We start from the raw sequence: 21,367 nt of genomic DNA on the forward strand, positions 1-21,367 counted from the left end.
CTTGTGGTTTCGTTTGCGAGGTGCCATTTCTAATGCTAAAAGACGAAATGACTGCACCTTGGACGTTATTAAATGCGTACACAGCAAAAAAATTGTTTTGTCTGGAGCCACTTACATGTAATTCTGTGAATTCGGATTACTAAATTCAAATAAATCCGAATTATAAAATACACTGTGAGAAAATAATTTGATCCGGATTATGGGAACATTCGGATTAACGTTGATTCGGATTATCGCGACACCACTGTAGTACTGCGATTTTTTATTTTATTAAGAGATACATCGGCATATTGAAAGAATGAGAACAAAAAATAGAATAAAATACTATTATTCTATTTAAAAAATTGAAATTTTTAAATTGTAAAGTTTTATACTTTTTATAAACACTCTGTGTGCTTAGTGACTCACCCTGTATACGACAAATGAATCAAAAACAACATAATAGTCGTGTAAATATATACAGGCTGTCCCAGATGAAACTCGGCAATTTAACATCCAGAGAACGAATAGATATTGAAAATACGCAAAGCCATTGTTTTTAATTCTATTTTAAATCAGTAGTACATATAAAGAAGTAATATATTTGATACACGTCAATATAAGATTATAACATAAAATAAAAGTATTGAGAACTAATACTAGGTATTACTAATCTACGTATACATTAACTTGACTTGAAGGGGAAATCTTAATTTAGTACTTTACAAATGTGACGCATACATGGTATATAAGCACTGATAAAGTAGTTGGTGATGTATACCCAGTTTACTTAATTTTGCGATTGTTTTTGATAATCCAAATAAGTTAAAATAAAGATATTTTTTATAGATTGTTCAACTATGGGCGAAAAAGCATGCTTTGCGAATGTTTCAAGTGAGTGATTCACTCTTGAATTAATCAATAAAATAAATAGCTTCATTCGTTAATTTTCTTTGAGTCGCCCTGTATAAGCATTTAAAAAATATATTAGTGCATTGAAAAATCACAAGTGTGTAGACTATAAGTTTTTGTAACATCTGTTGAGCAAAATTTTGAGATGAAGTTATCAAGTCTTTAGAATGGATAAACAGATAAATTTCGAATAACGGTTTATCATGCTTACTAAAACTTTATTTATTATTTCAGAGCATTCGATCGGTTTTTAAATTAAATTGTAAAAAATCAAAGCGAATTAATAAACATAAAATACATAAAAAAATTCATAGAAATTAGTCCTGTGGTTTAGGAGAATCTCAGCCTAATAAAATAGCAACAGATTAACATAAAATGGGAAACCGACGTTTTCGTATACTGTAAGATGTGAAATGTCGAGAAAAGACAGAAACTAGATATTCATCAATCACCAATACATTCTAGTTCCATACAGAGAAAGTACGAGTAAAGATTATATTTTAATAAATGTGTAAACCAAGGTGCAGTTTAAGCGACTTAAAATACTTACTATTTCTTCGTAACAGTTGATATTTTGGTTTAAATTTTATTTACCAAAGTTCTAAACTGGCCATAGAGTGATTGTAAGAAAAAATTGTTTCGAAGTCATTCTTGGTTAATAAAAAATTGTCTCATTCAACATTTTTTTAGTCACCCTGTATAAGTAATTCTAAAAACTACGAGTACACTGATAAACCACAAGTATAGAGTCATAATATTTTACATATTTCAGAGAGGATTTATCAGGCAAAGTTTTAAGATGACATCATCATTTTTGGGGAGGAGATAAACGAATAAATTTTGATTAACGATTATGATAACCGTAAAACGTTTGCAAGATTTCAGAGCATTCGGTTTTGCGGTTTCAAAGTTAAATTGCAAAATATGGGTATACAATTCTGATTTTTTCCCCAAAAGTATTGATGTCTCGGGTCAAAAATTCAACATGAATTCATACATCACAAGTATCTTATTTTATATTATTGTAAATTTTGGAGATGACGTTTTCCCATTGGTGGTGGAGATCTTTATCCAAATTTTTGTTAGCGTTTTACCATCTACACGATATTCCTAAAATAAGTATAAAATTTGACAACAATCGGTCCAGTAGTGTCGGAGATTGTGTCTAAAAAAAATTGAAATTTAAACAGACGGACGGACGGATGGAAACGGGAGACCATTTTTTTCTTAGGTCATGAAAGTGGAAAGTCACCCGTTGGACTCGATTAATATATTTCTTTAGCTTACGCCTAGGAAGACAAAATAGTGATAAAGAATTCTGAACTTTCCCCATGTCAGCGGACCTGATAGCTAAATTAAGTTAAGAGTTACGAAAGATTTGGAAAGCCATCTTGGCGAGATTTGCTAAATATAAAAGGAAAGATGAAACATCTTGGTTTATGAGGGTTTTAAGGTTCAGATTCACGGTAGTTCCAAGCTTAAATTGGTCTGCTTTCGAGCTACCACTTGTAAATTTGTTTCCGAATTCTGTTTTGGGGGCTTCCCAATGGAATCTCGTTTCTCCCTTTCTGCGCTTCTTTTCCATGATTTGTTAACGTGTGCGGGATAGAACCAGATTTTCAGTATAATTCATATAAATAAATTGGCGCCTTTCTCTGTATACGGTGCTTTTACAAATTAAATTTACTAGTGTTGATTTTATGAAACTCGTCAGCCACATGTAGAATGACGTCGACGCATTGAATGCATGCAATGTGCAAAAATAAACGTGTTCGTATTCCAATAAAATTTAAATAATTATTAGTTTGTACATAATTAACTGCTGCCAAAACAGCCATTTATAATCAATTATTTTGCATGTAATTTATTAATTATTCAAATGACTTAACCGAAAAAACTGTGAAATCGAATGTGCTCTTCATAGCTTGGAGCTACACAGATTTATTGGTGTGCCAGATGTGTCACTGCGCCTCTAGATACAACGAAATCGACGAAATTTAAATAAAAAAAAATAAATTTCCATAATTATTTGATGTTTGCAGGCACGTTGGAACAGTAAAATGGAACATTTCTCAAGCTTGGATAAAATACTGTTTTACTCTTCATAAAAAATATGGATAACTTATTTGCATGAAAAGGGTAATGAGTGTTTAAATTTTAATAAGATCACGAATCTTTTAAATTATACATATCCAGATTGTGTTGTATTTCTAACTCTCGGCAAATACAAAAAATACCATAAATGGGAAATGTTATCATCCTAACGTAACTAATTCTCTTTTTAATTCAAAAACATTTTTGATAAAAATTATGATGTCATTGTTTTCGGAAATTAAAAACACAATACGGTGCTTCAGTGTGACAGGTACAATCTTCAGTTATTATTAATCTTTTTATCGATTTTCATCCTGTTGTACAAGTATGATAAACAGTTGATTAAAGAAATGATTTTTGTTAAACTTATTATTATAAGGTTGTAATAATAATAAATAAAACTTTAAACTAGTGCTGGAATTTAGTTGAAGATAAGATTACATGTTAAACTATAATTAATCAAATTTACAATTTAAAATGAAAAAAATAACGGAGCTGCCTTCTAATAAATAAAGATATGTAATAAATATGAATAATAAGAACATTAAATAAAATAAAAATTTGGTGATATTAGGAACAGGAAAGTTTTTGAAGTTCTTTTTCTCCGCATATTTATATAACTGCAAGAATTTTCTTTTTCTTTTAATCGCCATATCGACAGATTTGTAGATCCGCTGCTAATTTCCGGATTTCCGTAGAAGAAAGGCCTGTTTTAATATAACTGGATTATAACATGCAAAGTTAGTGTTTATGATATCTGAACTAAAAATAAAAAGTTCCAGTATCAGTCACCATAGAAGTTCTATGCCATTGTATTTGGTTTTTTTTTTAGAAATGTTGTTTGAATGAGGGCCTTTTGTGTAGTTAGTTGTGGATAGTTTACATGTATCTATTAATAACAGTTCGGTAACGGAAGATTGGAAACGTCCAGGTGCCAACAACAAAACTGATACCATTTTGTAGGTGAAGTGAATGTAGGTATCTGTAGGTATCTGTTGTTATTCTGTCAACTCTGGTAAAAAAGCGATCGATAAGTAAATATAGAAACAAATAATTATTAATTTGTGTCGTATACTTAATTCGGTATGTTGTCAACAATATTGGACGTAAGCTTCATAATAAATGAGTTGTTCAATAATAAATTGTAGACAAATACAATATCATGCTTGTTTATGAAGTCAATAAATAGTTAGATAATGATTTCACAACAGAAGTTTCAATAAAAGCAAAAACTGTTTAATTTACTCAGTTTACAGAAAGTTTAATAAAACACGTGTTTTAAACTCAAAATATTCGGACGTTTAGTCGCACCAAATAGCTACGTATTGTATGACAATAATATTTTCATGGCTAATTTTGTTTGCAAACCGATTTGACCACATTATATAATTCCTTCGGTGGAACTAATTCCATTTCCAACTTTCTGTAGTGAGATGATTTTGTAGTTTCTACAGCTGATGTTGCACTAATAGTTTTTTTTTTTTGTTTAATAATACTTTTGAGGTTTTCACAATTCGCCATCTCATGGAGAATCAAGTGTTGTTTTTGGCTTTAGATAGACAGTTTTTTATAATACTGTGAATTATTGCGATTTTACTGCGTTTTCCAGATCGTTGCAGTTAATTTTTCAAAAAAAAAAATTATATATATAGGGCTAATTTAACGATGAATTGTTAAAAATATATTATTATAAAACTCTAAACCTTTTCGACATAATCAGTTCTATGTTTTGTTTACATGTTGACTAAAGTAGTACTACAGATTATGTAACATCATTATTCACTTACGTTATTAGGTTTTATTTAACTTTAATAATTGCAAGTTGTTCTGTGTCAACTGAGCTACGAAATTATCTATGTAACGTAAAAGCAAACGAAGGGTTTACTTTGAAGCATTATTGATTGTTACAGAAATTGAGCAAAAAAAACCTAATGTAAATATTTATGTGTGTTTAAAAAGAACAAACAATGATTGTAGAAAGATTTCTAGTACAGATTTGCTAATTAAATAATGTAGTGTATGGATAGATAAATCACTTTTTACCCTTATTTAAAAAAAAAAATCGCTGTTAATTTTTTTTTCTATTCATTTAAATTTATAGTGGTATACAGTGGGTATTTGAAGAAACAGACAAAATATATACTAAAGAAATAATTTGTTTTAAAGGGAAGCAAGTCAGCTAGGGCCCATTTGACAAATTTTGTTTTCTCCATATTTTATAGGTATAAGAATATGAAAATCTAGGTCGTCGTTTACGTGTGTTTATCGTCTGTTGGTCATTTTATTACAGACAAGTACAACTACGGGACAAATTTTTGGAAAATTTTATATAGACTTACGAATATCGTCTAGGTGGTAAAACGCTAACCAAAGTTTGTAGTTTATTAATCGTGCTTCATTTTTCACTTAGATTTCACAATAAAAAAAATTATACATTTTATAATTTAACTAAGATAAAACTTTCTTGATAACGTCATCTCAAAATTTTGCTGAGTAAATCCTGTTAAAACGTGATAAACTGTGTCTGCATTTGTGGTTTATCACGGCATCTATATTTTTAGAATAGCTTAAGTTTATATAGAATGTGTCAAAAAAAGTTAATCAATTTCTTTTATTAATTAATTCAGAATCGAGTTATATGATTTTCCTAAATTGTATTAATATATTACTGTTAAGAGTACATATTATTACAGTGTACCTATCCGCGTTGATACATTTGTTCACTTTACACATTTACTCCTACATGGTATGTTTCTTTATCTGTAGGTTAATAATCCACACCTACCTTTATTATAAATTACAGTTTATCATTAAAAAAATTAAGTTCCCAGAACCAATTTTATAACTTATCTATGAAACTGGATTTGCTTGTGCTTAGGGGGGAGCCAAGTTCGATCTAAAAATAAAGTTATCTGTAACATGCACTTTGGATATAACGTCAATTAAATTCAAAATTTTCAAAGAATACATGGAATTGTTCCTGTCAACTTCAGTTTACCAGAAAACGAAGACAACTTTGTACTTGTGCTGAAAGTGCTGCTATTAGAGACGATTAGCTAAGGTAGATTGAACTCGAACGAAAAATTGTCCCTTGTTTATAGCCTGTTAAATTTGAAAAATAATTAATGGTTTCATCAGAATATCTTTTGTACTAGTATCATAAGAAATTTATTTACTACATTTTCTTGCAATTTATGTTAATCTTGTAAGTTATATCTGCATATGTTTTGGGTCAACCGTTCGTTTGTGAATGTAAACATGGCGGAAGAGACATTGTACAACCAGAATTAATATTAAAAGAACGTTTTCTGGAACCGCCCTTTTCCGTAGTAATAAGAGACATTTTCAGGCATTTGTTAAAAATGATGAAAAGAGCATTAAACAGTAACACCAGAAATATTGTTTACCATCATTGGTACCGTTCTGTTTTCTGTTATTGATTTATTGTCAATAATGACTTTTTGTATTTCTAGTAATCGAAGAACTGTAGACAAGTAACACTAATTGATCATTTATCATTTATAATACGATAGATACAATAATCATTTATAGGGGCGTTTAATATTAGTTTGATTCAAGGGAAAACTTGTATTGATTTTTGAATGCGTGCAGCGCAGTTAATTAAATGTGTGTATTGTATGTATCATGCAGTTAATCGGTGCTTTTGAAAGAATAGTAAAATTTATCTATTGTAAAAAACACACTGGACAATAATTAAATATCACAGAACATGACAGTAACACTGATTCTCTTTATAAAAATTAGAACATTATTTTGATACTTCAGTTGATTCACAGTTCTCGGGGTATCTGTCTGTTGGAAAATTGGAACCGTTAAAAATACTATTCTAATAAGAATTGTTGACACGTGAGCTACAATGTAATATTTTGGGTTGTATTTGCATAATGTATGTTACGAAAACGTCGTTACCTCATGAAAGAAAACGTTGAAGACGTTACTCCGAGGTCAGGCCGGTTTTATTCAGACGCAAATGCGCCATGGGGCAACCTGTCCGGATATCCCATTTATCTACAGCTAGGTATACGGCTTAAAATCAAAAGCAGGTGCAAAACGAACCTTGGCTGGTTCCTTCGTCTCGAGATAAAAACTTAGTGCCGAACAAAATTTCACCATGGAAATTGAGACCGCTGTCCGTATGGTCCCGAACAACAAAGCAACCCATTTTCAGTGATGTTCTACAATATCTGTCTCGTTCCTTCTAACGAGCCATAACGTTTTTGTTTTATTTTTGTTTATGTGGCTATTGTCGTAAAAAAGCAACAATCGGCTACATATATTGGCTGAGGTTATTTATTACGTTTATTTATGTTTTTAGGAGTATATTTTTGTGCGGAAACTTGTCGTAGGAAACTGATTAAATATAAGTACCGTTTTACGAGTGCGACACAATAGAAATTAATGGTGTTGTGAGAGATTTTCATGTTACACGATTGTTTAATTAAACCAGAATGATCGGAAAACTCCTGGAGATTTTACGAGCCTGTTTGAAGTGGCGTGTTGAGAGATGTTTGTTTCTGTAAGAAAATACATGGTCAAGCTACCAGCAATCGAGTGGAATCGATTGTAGTCTGCGGTTGCCGTTCCATTGGGAATGACACCACAGTTTTGTTTAACAATTGCAGGAAAGTACTGCAATGGTTTTCCGTTCGTCATGAGTTCGCAAAATAAATAATGGTGTATCGTTATCAAGTGTAGTCGGCAATTGTAAGCTTGATAAGCAAAGAAACGTAGCGCAGTGGGGATTGAGCCTTGTGCGGCAAAATGTCTGGAAACGGAACGCGGGGCGAACGTTTTAGTGCTTGCTGGTGATGTTTTTAGTCCGCCAGTTGTTGTCTGGCCAACGTGAACTCTCAGACAAAGGAGTCGGGCACGGTTCTGCACTTTATCGAATAGTTTAATGGTAGTTTCGCGACCAATGGGCGGAGGACTGACCGCTGAGGTAACTCACGAACGTATCGATAACGCCCTGTATATTGAATCATGTGTTTGGAATTCGTGTGATCGTTGCAAGTGACATTCTTGGGCGGTGGAAGTGAGGTTAGGTGCCGCCATGACAACACACGGGGCACAACAACAAATAGTGTGAAAAAAGTGTATTATCGCACGCAATTCGGACACTTTACCCGAGCCGTATCCGAGGCGCCCAGTGCGATTAGTGCTCCGTTATCCATTATTTATTACACGTACGTTATTTTGCAATCGGCGTTCGTCATCGAAGCGTTTAATTAACAGTGGCTTGAATTGTATCATTCCATTTAATTGTTTTAATCAGTGAATTCTGCTCGCATAAACTTTTGGATTTATCTAGAATTCTGTGTTGGCGGATGCCGATTTTAAACTTATTGTAGTACTTACGCACTCATTGTAATGTGCTTTTGCCCGCAATAAAAGCAGGCGTTCTGCTTGGTCGTGTACCAATTCATTGTCCGAGAAAAATCATTTTAATAAGACATTAAAAATTCCAATCCGATCGCCGGATGTGGGTGCCCCCTGACTGTAATAATACGGCGATCGTTTGCAAAAGCAAAAGCTTAAAATCGCAACGTGGAACTATTGTGCAACGAAACATGGTGTCCGGAAAATGAAATAAATCATTACAAAATTATAACAAATTGTGCACTAAATATAAATTATGTGGTCAAAGCAAGCGGATATGCGTAACGCAAATATGACATCATTCAAAAATAAGATAACCAACCGGAAGCAGAAAAACTCGAAGACTGTAAATGGTCAGTTAGTAGGCAACGCGAGCCCTGACACCGAAAGTGTTCCGACCGGAAAAAAACAACAAAAGTCCGGAAAACATCGGAATCGCGGAAGTAAAAAGACTGCAGAAAAAGCGAATGCAGTGGTCGATGCAGAGAATACCACCTCGAGTGTTGCACCATCTGATTGTGTCGATACGAATGACATCATCCAAACAGACGACCTCGACTTAGCAGATGTTACTTTGAGGACAAGTGTTCCGAACGAAGTCGTCGAACAGAACCTCAAAAATACCCACCAGAAGAGATTCAGCGATGGGTACGTCATCGAAAATGGGGCCAACAATGTCCTGCTGACCAGAGCCGTAAGTGGAATCCTCGGTCCCGAGGAACTGTACACGGGCGATAAAACTTCCAAAAAAGGCAGACGACTGAGTGATTTATTCAGGCACGGAACACTTAAAACCACAAACAGCCTGGAAAATCTAACCATGAGGCATTCAGAGTACACTCCACTCAAGACCGTCAAAGAGTCTTCCAAAGCTTCCAGTGACAAAGCCAGTGCAGATTCCAAAAACAAACGACACAAAAAAAGCTCCAGTAACCCGACCACTAAAACCGATGCTTCTCCAAAGGAGGCGAAAAACGCAAAGAATTCCGAACAGGTACAGGCCGCAAAGCAAACATCCGAAAACAATTCGTACTTAAAGCGAGTAAAATCAAAAATATACAAAACGAAAACCGAAGCTAACGGAATCTTGCCTTCCAAAACAAACGTTTCCAAAAAAAGCACCAACTGCGAAAGGATACCTGAAGACGTGGAGTTAAGAAAGCCTATAAATTCCGATTTTCGTTTGATTCGACAGTCCTCGAACTTGGAACAGTTTCGAAGTAAAACGTTCGGTTTAATGAAATCTTCGTCCAACACAGGCATTGCCGACATAGACGACGGTCTAACGAAAAAACCTCTGTTAGCTAAAGCGAAGTCGAGTAGTGCCATAAACATTAGTCTTTTGAGAATGCGTCGTAGTCGTATTTTCGAACAGTTGAAAGAAGGTCGGTGCAAAGAAGCTTTCGATGAATTCGATTTCATCGCGTTCGGCGGATTTCGCGATAAATTTGGTGGATCGCAAAAAATTACGACGGTGACGGAAGACCCACACGTTAAAAGTCAAGAAAATAGGATTGAAGCGGATATAGGTATTTTAGACGTATTTGTTATTGTTATTAAAACGAGAATATTTTCAAACGTGCCAGTCGGTTGAGTTTTAAAAGGTTGAAACTGGTTCTGGGAATTTAGAAAAAAAATGCTTCTGAAATGTAATCTGCATACTTAACTCACTTTCTCTAGTAGAAATATTGCATTACTGAGCTGACTTTTTTATTTAAGGAAGTTACGGGCTGATTATAGTATATGCATGCAACTTATCATAAAAATAGTTTTATGTAAGAGGATTTTCAGTAATTTAATGGTTCATTAATTTTTCACGACCCAATTAATGAACGATTTGTTATGCATACCTACTTATTTTTTGCTTTGTTGTAAACTTTGTGAGTACAAAATATTTCACTACCTATAATTACCCTATTTTGGTTACGTCACAGTATTGAGGAGAAAACCTTTTAACTTTATTTATTTGTACTAAATACTTCAGTACAATGAAGTATTCTCAATGTCGAAGTTTTTTCATTTATAAGTGGACAAATCAGGCCAAGATTTTATATACATAGATATGTAGCGCACATAACTCTGGCTGTGAACGTATGAATTTGTTCATTTTACTTTTTTCAACACTCTTCACATAGATAATTGCCACAATCCACAAGAAATTGTTTTCTACCTTGCCTTGTTTTGAGATGGTTAGAGAAGGTATTTACTAAAAATTTGTACCATCGTGAAAAAAAGAAATGAGAAAATTTCCGAAAATTAAAAAACCAAATTTCAGTATTTAACTGCGAAAAAAATATATAGTGATTGTATCGGGTGATTTTTAAAAATTTTTACTCTAGTTGTGACGCACGCATCATGACCAACTAGAGCAGAAATTTATAAAGTATAAGTAGCAGCTTTAGTAGAAATTAAAAAATAAAGGGTGTTAGCAAATTAAATTTATATTAAATTTGAAATCATCTTAAGATGATTTAATTCAGAACACTGAAAAGACAAATCTTTATTAACACAATACAAAAAGACCAACAATAACTACAGTAGACAAATTGTAAGCTCTATCTTATAGCCTCGACAGGAGCTATATCACGCAGCCACCTAAACATGAACTAAAGTATACATCATACAGTACAGTTGACTACATCTATTATATTCTAATACAATTGATATGTTATCTACTACATATTGGTGGAAAACTCTAACCCTAGATTTAAAAACAATTACTTAGGAATTATGGTCGATTACTTTGGATAAAACTTGTTCATAACATGATCGGTATTTTCATGAGTGTGTTACCATTATTTATTTTTTTACTCATCGTTTCAGAGTAATATTTTTAGATGTACACACCTAGCTTGAAATATATATTTCAAAATTAAAATATTTTTGTATATTTAATGCGGCAAGAAACGCGAGACTGAAGTGGGGTTTGTAGCTCCTTTGGGAAACATCTTTTTCCTCAAAAATACAGCGTTCTTATGCGCCAAAGTGCTGCTGGGTCACAGTTACACAAATATCGATTTAAATGCGACAGAATTAGAAGCAGTGGAAAAATAAAATTATTGATTGACTTTCAAAATTCAATCCTTAAATTTTGTTACTGCAATGTAAAATGTTAGAACCGTGAGAGTTAAAATATTAGATAAGTTTATAAAAATCAATGTAACTTTTATCAGAATTAACCTACTGAGTATCTTGTAGTTTTCCTTGAAATTCGTACCAGCACAAACTAAAATTTATATTTGTTGTTTTAACGTGTTTGCATTTTTTTTCTACTTTGCAACGTTTCTGATTTTATTGGAAGCTATTGTTTTTTATTTTTCATAAGCCCAAAGTTCTTACATTGGTAAGTTCGGCATGACCACTCCCGCCGGTCGCTATTTTAAAGATTGCTAACCCTACTGTGACGTCATCAGATTTGCGGGTAATATAAAATACCATTTTCAGATTCAGTCAGGTTAATAATAATGAATTAATAATAATTAACACACAATAGTCAATCAACTTTTGCATTCAGATTGAAACCTAGTAATTTTCTAATTTTAGAACCATAAATACTAGGAAATTTTGTGGTTGTTTTTGTTTTATTTGTGGCATTTTATGAATATAAAAACATTTGCAGGTTAAAAGAGTCAGAAAATAATAAACAAACACACGTCATGGCGAACTCTACTCTGACGTCTCAATCTTCCTTTCCCCTGTAAGACATGGTATCACCGGTTCACTACCATGCGCAGACCGTACTAATAATAATTATATGTCTAGAGACTTTGGACACAAGTCGTCCTGTAAAAATATTTGTAGATTTTACCGCTCAAATCTCAGTAAGAACTGTTTTGTTATTGGAAGAGTTCTGTCAAACTATGGATGAAATAAGATTTGGTAAGTTCGTCGGAAACAATCGTTATGTGTCACAAAGTTTTCTATTTTTCGATAAATTGGTCAATAAGTAATGTATGAAAAGTCTCCAGATAACATATTGCAAATCAGACATTATCATAATCTATTAGAAAGGAGGGCGTGGATGTTAAATATAAGTAGATGCGGGTTAAGTTACTCGGGCAATGTTGGTAGGTTTTACAGTGTTAAAATTTCATCTTCGTAGGTTTTTATTACTTTTTCAGGACCTATAAATTTTAGAAAATGAGGAAGAAGGTTTACAGTACTGGAATTATGCTGCATAAGGGTTAATAACACTATTATCTCAAACAATTTCGTTGCAAACAATAATTTCATAAGAGCAGTCTTTACTTCGATAATGAATATTAATATTTAGAATTCTGAATCTTATTTCGTGTATATGAAAAAACTTGCCTCTAATGCGAAAGTAAATTCTTTGTTTTAGAATTTTTGTCGTTTATATTGAAGAAGAGTGTCGTTAATAAATTAAGAAATTCTAGTTTTCATTCTATGCATTTTTGAAAAATTATAAGATTAGATTTTTAAATGTTTGTTTTGTGATAACTTCTATCATGTAAAAATCAGCGGCACAAATAACACCTCCGCAGCCACTGCTCTGTGAGGGCGCCAATTGCAAGGGATTGTGCAAAATGGAAAATGTAAAATATATTTAAACCAGATAACCAACGGGAAAAATGGCCTCTCAGCAATAAAAACAAGCTTTAATTAACTTCAAGTGTTTTTTTATACTTCGGAAAAATGTTACGTTTCTACGTAACATTTTGTTTGAGTTTATCGCCTCAAAACAGAGGACTAAAATTATTAATTAAGCCACATTTGGATAAAATATTCGGAAAATGTATTATTATAATGCTACGTGATAGGGTGATACGTTCTTAATTTGATCAATAAAAAATTGTTATGACGTCATAAACATTGATAATACACAGCGTGAGAGAAAAAGAAAAACAGAAACGAACAAGTTTGGCTTCGAACGCGCAACCGCCTGTCCGCGTGTGGAAGCGAACCCACAGCCACGGTCGATATATCCTTCATTAGTGGTAGACTGTTACCATACTGTGATATTATTATATTATTAGTATTTTGTGAACATTTTGACGATTAGGGAAAAAACTCAAAGCAGATTCGTACACCAAAAGTATAGGAATACATTATTGTATAACATTTACATTATTTTATTATACAATTCTTTGAGATGACGTCAGATTGTTGCTGGGGATGATTCAATGAACCAAGTTCTTTGAGCCTTTTGCCACTTTCATGTTTTCTCTACGTTTCACAACTTCTAGAGTACCAAAAAGTGATCCTCGTTTCCTCATGTCTATCGTCTGTATGGTACGACAGAAAATTTTATTAGACACATAATTTCCGAAACTACTCTGGACCGATAGCTTACAAATTTTGTATGTCTATTAGGAATATCATCTAAACGCTGACCAAAATTTGGCTAATCATCGCCACCGCCAGTGGGAGGATATTATCTCCAGAATTCACTTTTTTTTTTGTTTGAATTTTAAAAAATAAGATACTCCTGCACTTGCGATACATGAATCCGTGTTGGGTTTTCACTCTAGATATCCAGATTAAGTTATCGTAATTATCGTAAATCGTTAATCAAAATTTATTCATTTATACCCTTCCAGAAAATTGATGACGTCATCTCAAAATTTTGCCTAATAAATCCTCTTTAAATATGCAAAATATTATGACTCTTTACTTGCGGTTTATTAATACATCATATTTTTTAAAATTGCTTATAAAGGGTGACTCGAAATTAATGAACGAGGCAAGAATGATTACTCCATTTTCCCGAAAATTTGGAAATGCAGGACTGTTATTATTAGTATTACGCTGCATTCTAAATCCAAATTAATATACTTGACCTTGCAAAAATGTTTATGACGTCATCACAAAATTTTGTACGGAAAAATCGACCTCAAATAAACGCGTCGGCCACTTCTTCGCATTTACTTTAATATAATTTTAATTTTTTGAAAAAGCTCAATTTGTTGTACTGTAATTCAGAAGCGAGGGAAGTTCTTTCGAAATAACCTTTGACCAATTTTTTTCCTGTTGCTATTACCGTTTTATGACGATATCAAACATTTTTCGTAGTTTGTTTTTAAAAATGTTTGTCTTAATTTTGTGTTTGTGTTACCCTCAGACTCGTTCTATTTCAATATTAACAGTAAAACACAAGTTTTGATACGTTTTTTAATCAAATGAGAAATTGATATTCTTGTGTTCACATTGTCTATAAATCAATAAACTTCGGGCACTAGTAGTATCATTTCACCTTATTTTTTATACATTAATAGTTGTCATTTTTACTACAGTTCATTTTTTAAGGGCGTGGAAATATTCGCTGAAACCAAAATAGACATTTCACAGTTAACCCGACAATTTTTCATACGTGTTAAACAATTTTGAAATTTTAAATCAATGCATGTTTTGCAAAAAAAAAAAATGCCAACATTCACATTTTGCCCAAAATGTTTTCTTAAAATGTCACATTATTGTTAACTACAAAATTTGTGTTCCATTTGTTTTAACATGTAATCTTAGATTACACATTTAACTCTAATCGAAAATATAATCAACCTCACCATTAGTTTGTGTATATTATGTTGCATAATTTTGTGAACACCCGTAAAAAATTAAGTATAAATACGCATTTTTCAAAGATTGATTTTTAAGTGTAATATTGACATGCGTCCTAATTAATGACTACAAAGCCGTAACTACATAAAAAATTTTGACGTGGCATTGTACAAATTTTAGTCTCGTAATTGTCACGTTTTTGAGTAGTTGTCGATTTTGGCGTCACAACCATAAAATCCGATAAGTAGTCAAGATATGGGTTATTAAACAATTTAAAAAAGAATCTGATATGCACGTCGCATATGAAACCTTTCGTTGGTAAAAAAAAAGCCCGTAGTTTTTCCAATATATGTTATGTCTTTGTTGTATTACTTGCGGATGTGGTTAAGATTTATAAAAAAGTGGGGTTAATTTAATGTTCTTTCGATATTTCATAACTCTTAGGCCATGAAAAATAAACCCCCCGTTTCTGTATGCCTATCGTTTATTGGTGATTTTTTTTAAGACAAACTGTTGGAAACTACTGGACTGATTGTTGTGAAACCTCATAACTGCTTTAAAGTTTTCGCGGACTTGATAAATCGCTAATCAGAATCCATCTGCTTATCTCCTCCACAAACTTGATGAGGTCATATCGACATTCTGTATAGCTAAACTTCCTTGAAATTGATGTGTTTTATACAACAACAAAATAAATATGGGGAAACAAATTTTACAATTTTCTGTTAAGAACGTACCAAAAGTTTTAGGAAATTCTAGCAACATTCTAACAAAAATTTCACAACAACGATTTAAATTTATGCAGTCATCCCCTCTAGATGCAAGAGTTAATTAATTTTATTGATTCATACAAAAATAGTATATTTAATGCACCAAAAATGTTGAAAAGCGATGTTATTTCTTAGACATTGTCACAAAAATAAAATTTGCATACTCAATTTTATAGTCTAAATTTAAGAAACTGTGCTTGTTTGAATGCTTCAGTGCCGAGTAAAATTTTGTCCAAATAACTTTTTTAGATATGTGCTAACTACATAAACTTCCTTTATAAGTAAGCAGGTTTTATCAGGACATGTTAGTTTCACTTTGAAAGCAGATGTCTAAATAAAATTTCTGCAAAAGATAAACATTAAATCGACTTGATGATGATAATAATAATAATAATAATAATGAGTGTTATTTAAAATTTTGGAACTCCCTAACCAGGACCCAACTGTTAAGGCTCACTTGATTATCTACGAAATTTATACTTTCGTAAAAATGTAGACATCTATATGAAGTTATCGTTTTGTTCCAGGAGAAACCAAACCAAGTCAACCTGTCTCCCGCAGCGGCTCAGATCGACGTCCAGACATCGTACGAGAAGAAACCCCTAAAAATGCCGAAGGCACGACTAGTATAGATCATGGTCAAAATAAACAAGAGAACGACACTTCCACTCCTGACAAGTAAGTTGATAGAAATTAGATAAGAGGTGTATAAAATATGTTGTACTTGAGTTGACACGCATATAATTTTGATAAAGATAAATACCGATATCGTCAAGTTTAGTGTTGGTTATCACTTGGGGTACAGTGCAAATCGTAGTCGAAGTGATACAGTGCGCCATTGTCTAGACTTTACAACACCATGTCAAGTTTAGATGATTTCGAAAAACTGCGTTTTGTGCTGCGTCGTGCCACCCGGTAACTTATAAGCGAAAACATATTTTTTTCGGAGAATTCGAAAAGCAGGAAGTTACAACGTGTCTTTTTCAGCAACGCTAGTTTTCCCGCGACGTCGAACAAGAAACGGTCCAGCAGCAACATAAACCGATCGGAAAGCGTGAAAGAGCAGTCGGAGAAGGTGAGTTTTAACGTCAATAAGGTGATGCAGTATGCAAAGTCGGGTCTTGATTGCAGCGGAAACAGAGACGGAACATCAGCGATCCCTCGCATAACACCACAAGGTGAGTTCATTCCGTCTTTCGCTAATCCTTGCAGTTTCGCATCCCCGTTTTCCCTTATGGTAGCAGTGCCGGTCGCCGCCCCTCAGCGCGCATGCGGACGATCCGGTGCCTATAGATCGTGCCCGGCCAACATTGGAATTCAGTGACAGTTTTTTCGTGGATCGCGACTAGCTGCACCGAATATAACGTGAAAAACGGTCTTGAGGATAACGACAAAATTCCAAAAAATTACTCCAGCGCGCATTTTTGATCCGAAAGAAAACACAATACTTTGGCCACCTAAATCTTAAATATACATTTTTACCGTTGTTTGATTTGATAGTGAGGTGACCTTCCGCTAGATGGGCACTAATAATTTGCAATGACCAATCCCGACTTCAGTTTCGTGATAGTTTCGGAAAGGTCTGAGACACCTACATTTATCGAATAACTGCGCTTTCACGTCTAGTTTTCCGGAGGGAGCACGAATGCAACCTGCAATTAATTCTGGACTATTTATTTAGAATGCTTTTGAAATCGTTTCTCCTCCGACCAAATATGCCAGGCATTCGAGTTCTCTTTGAAAATGCGAATAGTCTACCTTAATTTTCAGTTTTGTAAATATTTATTACAGGCTGCAAGGATTATTTTTGTTATCTATGTTTAGCAACTTGGGAAATGTAGGTACCTTTTGTATTAGGTTATTGTCCAACTTTAGGTATTCGCTTCAATAATTTATCGATTGCGTTAATTACGAATCGCATTTAATTTAGTTGATCGCAGCTACGCATACGATGACATTTGAAAGTGTGCTGGCAAGACCAGAAGTAAACTTGAAAACACTTTTAAAACTTGCATTTCGACCAAATTTATTGTGTGATCAGTGTCATTTATATTTAGAAGTATTCAAAATACGTTTAGGCTAAGATTTTTGCATGATGTTTGTTCAAACGAAGATTTTAAATTAAGGAGGACGTTTATAACAGTATTAAAGTCACATTTGGTTTGATCTAGAGCAGTGTAACGAGCGTTTTTATTTTGTTCACGTTTCGGCGTAATTTGTAACTATTTTCCCTCGTATGTGATGCACATTTTGGACTGACGTGGGAAAATTTATGGAAGATTTTTACCCTCAATTAACTTTCTTTTTCAATTGTGAATAACAATGCTTTTAAGCTAGTTATTTCATGCTTCATTGCATTGTCATGCTATATCGCGTGTAATGGATTTTAAACCACCTTAAAATCAATTTAGAACAATAGAATTATGTAATTGTGTATAATGTCACATATGTGATTTTATAAATTTTCTGATTTTTAGGTAAAAGTGTACACTTCAAAGTGGGATGTATACTGTCCAGATTTTCTAGTTACTAAAGCTGTCAACTCCAAACTTGATGAAAGTTTGTTACACTTCAGTGCGTCATTGTGACGTGATTATAAGTTGTTTTTAAAGCAAAATGTGGAAGTTTTCATATGCACGGTTTTTCAGTTAGTGTTTGCGCTTAGAACAACATCATAAAAAATCCACATTTTCAGCGAATGCTATACAGAATTGTGATGAAGTAGTGCAAAAATAAGCCTGACTGACAAAAGTTGCACTTTCTGCCGGTTATATGTATAGTGTACCAAATCCTGTAGTGATTTTATAATTTTGACTCTTCCATACCCGTGTCAACGAATAATGCAGCTTATTAAATATGTTAAATATAATTTAGCTAGTCTCTGTTGTCGTGTTTGAGCTAACCAACTTCTCGGTTTAATGGTATTAGTTTAAGATGCTCTTTGTTCGCAAACGAGTCAAAGTCATACATCCACTATATTCCTTGTGGCACTATACATGATGTTTCTGCCCATTATTACGGCTCTAGTTCATATAATAGCTGTAATTTGAGAAACAAACATTACTGTCATCGTTACTGTCTTATTTGCGCTAACTAATAATTCACTGTTTACAATTACCCATTTAATAATATTCGATAAAAGCACAGCTGAATTGAAACTTATTTCAGTAAAAATATTAATACATACAATATATATATAGATTGAAAGTATAGAAATTTGATCAATGCGTTGTAATCTGTACTACACAGTGACGGTGAAGTCTCATGAGTTTTCAAAAATACAGTTTAAAAATATGTCAGAATAATTCGCAGTGATAAAAAATTAATCGTATATTATTTTTGTCATTAACAATTTAAAGAATTATTTCAATTCTCTTTGAAGGAATATTCACTACAATTTTTCGAGTTACAATAGTTTAGAATGACGCAAGATCCGTGTGATGTCATAGTGAAAATCAACCAATTTAAGACGTAATTCGTATAAATATAAATGCTGCATTGTGTGTATCACGTGGATGTTAACCTGAAAACTGTTTTTTTTTCTGTTCTATCAAAATATATAACAAGAAGTGATTATGAATGGGAAACACCTCGTTGGTCATAATTTTACAATTCGAGTCGAGAAATCCTCGTCAACCACACCAGTAAACGTCTATCACAAAAGCGAGACATTTTTTAATTGAATTTTACAATTACAATTTTATAATTCAATAAAATTACTTTTTATCCTATATTGCTGAATTATATTCTGTTCACACATCCCGAATTTGTCGGATGTTGTTGTGACGTCACACATAGATCTTATGTTATTTTAAGGTGTGCTAACTTGAAATCTATTTACTATTTCTATTCAGTTTGCAATTTTAAATAATTTTATTTTAATTAATTCTCGGTAGGATGTACTTTTTTAATTTTTTCAATTGAGATTGTGTATTTATGTAAGATGTGATGCCAGTTTTCAAGAGAGGCTTCTAAACTATTGATGCAACAGAGTCAGATATAAGTAAATAAGAAAGTAAAACAAGATATTTATATTATTTTAAGGTTTCAATAATATTGAAAAACTAAAAATCGTTACATTTCACGTTTACTTCTGGTTTTCGTGCGCGGTGTGAAGCTCGAGCTGCCGTGTAAATGCACTAATCGATATTTGATTCGGACGCCATTGTCGAGATTACTCGTAACAAGGATGATAAGTTAAAAGCAACTTTGATATTAATGGAGATAAAGCTAAAATACAATGCACAGAAAATATGAGTCTGGAAACCGTCATCTTATTACTGCTTTATTTGTTGTTACTAACAATGTGCTGTTTACGCAATTCGCTAGAGTGAGATTTACTCAGAAATATAATGTGACTTGCCACTTTCCTTTCCTAAACCGGTAAAGGATAACCTAATACAAAAGACGGTGGGCTAATTTGATAGTTGATGTCAAAGTCATTGTTGACAATGAGTCACTCTTATTTTTACAACATACCTGGCCATCGAGGACAACCGAAGTGATCATTAATTGTCTTACTGGCTTATTTTGTTTAGTAACACGCTAGTTAATGATAAATTGTAGGTATTTGTATAGAAATGTTGGTAGTAATGGCTGTTTAAATGTTTGTGTAGTGGCGATGTGGAGTTGGATCAGCCAGGCTTGTCAAATACAGATTCCGGTAGTTCATCCAATTCTAGCATATCGTACAAGTAAGTAGACGGAAAGAAAAATTGCTTTTCGCTGATCCTGACGTGTGTTTGTGTGTGTACATGAACATTTAATGAATCGAAACGTGAATAGCTGATGCGTGCGCGTATCAGAAGTATATTGAATGAATGCGTACGCTTTTATTTATTTACGAGTATACTCGTTTTAATTACATATCTAATAACTGTCACGCGAACAGCAGCAACACTCTTCAACGGATTATTATAATTAGACTAATAACAAAGACCAATATGTTCGTAGGACATTGCAACAATATGGATTTATTTCAACCACATAATTAATGCAAGTGAATTTTGATTACTACTACACTCGTGCTGCGTCGATTACTAAGCAAAAACATTGCGTAGCCAAATTATACTCACTAGTCTGTAAATCTGCTACATATTTTCAATTTCTAACATCTTCGTAAATATATAAATAAAGTTTTCAAAGAAAAAATTAAAAATTTATTTTTTTTAATGGTAAAGATCTTTCACTTGCACTATTTGAGTACTTAACCTCGACCTGCCTTCAATTTTTATGCGGTGAATATAAACCCACACGTTTTCTTTACCATAAATTAAGGTTATTGCTTATGATTCATACGTAATATCTTTGAACTGTGACGTTTGTTGACCATTCGCATTAACTAGTGTCCAGGGACTTCCGTGGTGGTTTTGCTGTATACAGAATCAGCTCGTTTTGATGAAACGAATCGAAAATATATATTTCCATCATTTTTTAACACCACATTCGATTTAGTCAATGCAAAAGAGGGAGAATTAGCAGGAGAAAACTCTATAGGAAATTGGTCATATAAAGTCTGTGGTTATTTTTAGTTAAGTTACTGAGTTATTTAAATACGTGCTCTATTTTGTGTTCATTGTTTTGTTGGATCTAGAAGTTAACAAGACGTATATGAAAATATCACGTCATGTTGAAATAGCAATATGCAGTGTTTTCATTAGATCGGTCGGTACAACTATGTACTATCTTTTGGATGA

The 21,367-nt window shown here is 33.0% G+C and overlaps 1 protein-coding gene across 5 annotated transcripts in view; it reads left to right on the plus strand.

Moving 5' to 3' along the window:
• LOC135128132 (rho guanine nucleotide exchange factor 11) overlaps positions 1-21,367 on the plus strand; it is a 64,635-nt gene that overhangs the window by 31,337 nt on the left and 11,931 nt on the right. For 4 of the 5 annotated variants that reach the window (XM_064055007.1, XM_064055005.1, XM_064055004.1 and 1 more), the window contains 4 exons: positions 16,199-16,349; positions 16,659-16,746; positions 16,803-16,849; positions 20,288-20,365. In XM_064055007.1, coding sequence (XP_063911077.1) covers positions 16,199-16,349; positions 16,659-16,746; positions 16,803-16,849; positions 20,288-20,365 — 364 coding nt within the window. The remainder of the gene's footprint in view (positions 1-16,198; positions 16,350-16,658; positions 16,747-16,802; positions 16,850-20,287; positions 20,366-21,367) is intronic. The other variant, XM_064055006.1, reaches the window with a different exon arrangement.

The sequence above is a fragment of the Zophobas morio genome, unplaced genomic scaffold (genome assembly GCF_036711695.1).
Source record: "Zophobas morio isolate AGI-343-1 ecotype UQ-CSIRO unplaced genomic scaffold, CSIRO_AGI_Zmor_V1 ptg000012l, whole genome shotgun sequence".
Taxonomy (NCBI): Eukaryota; Metazoa; Arthropoda; class Insecta; order Coleoptera; family Tenebrionidae; genus Zophobas; species Zophobas morio.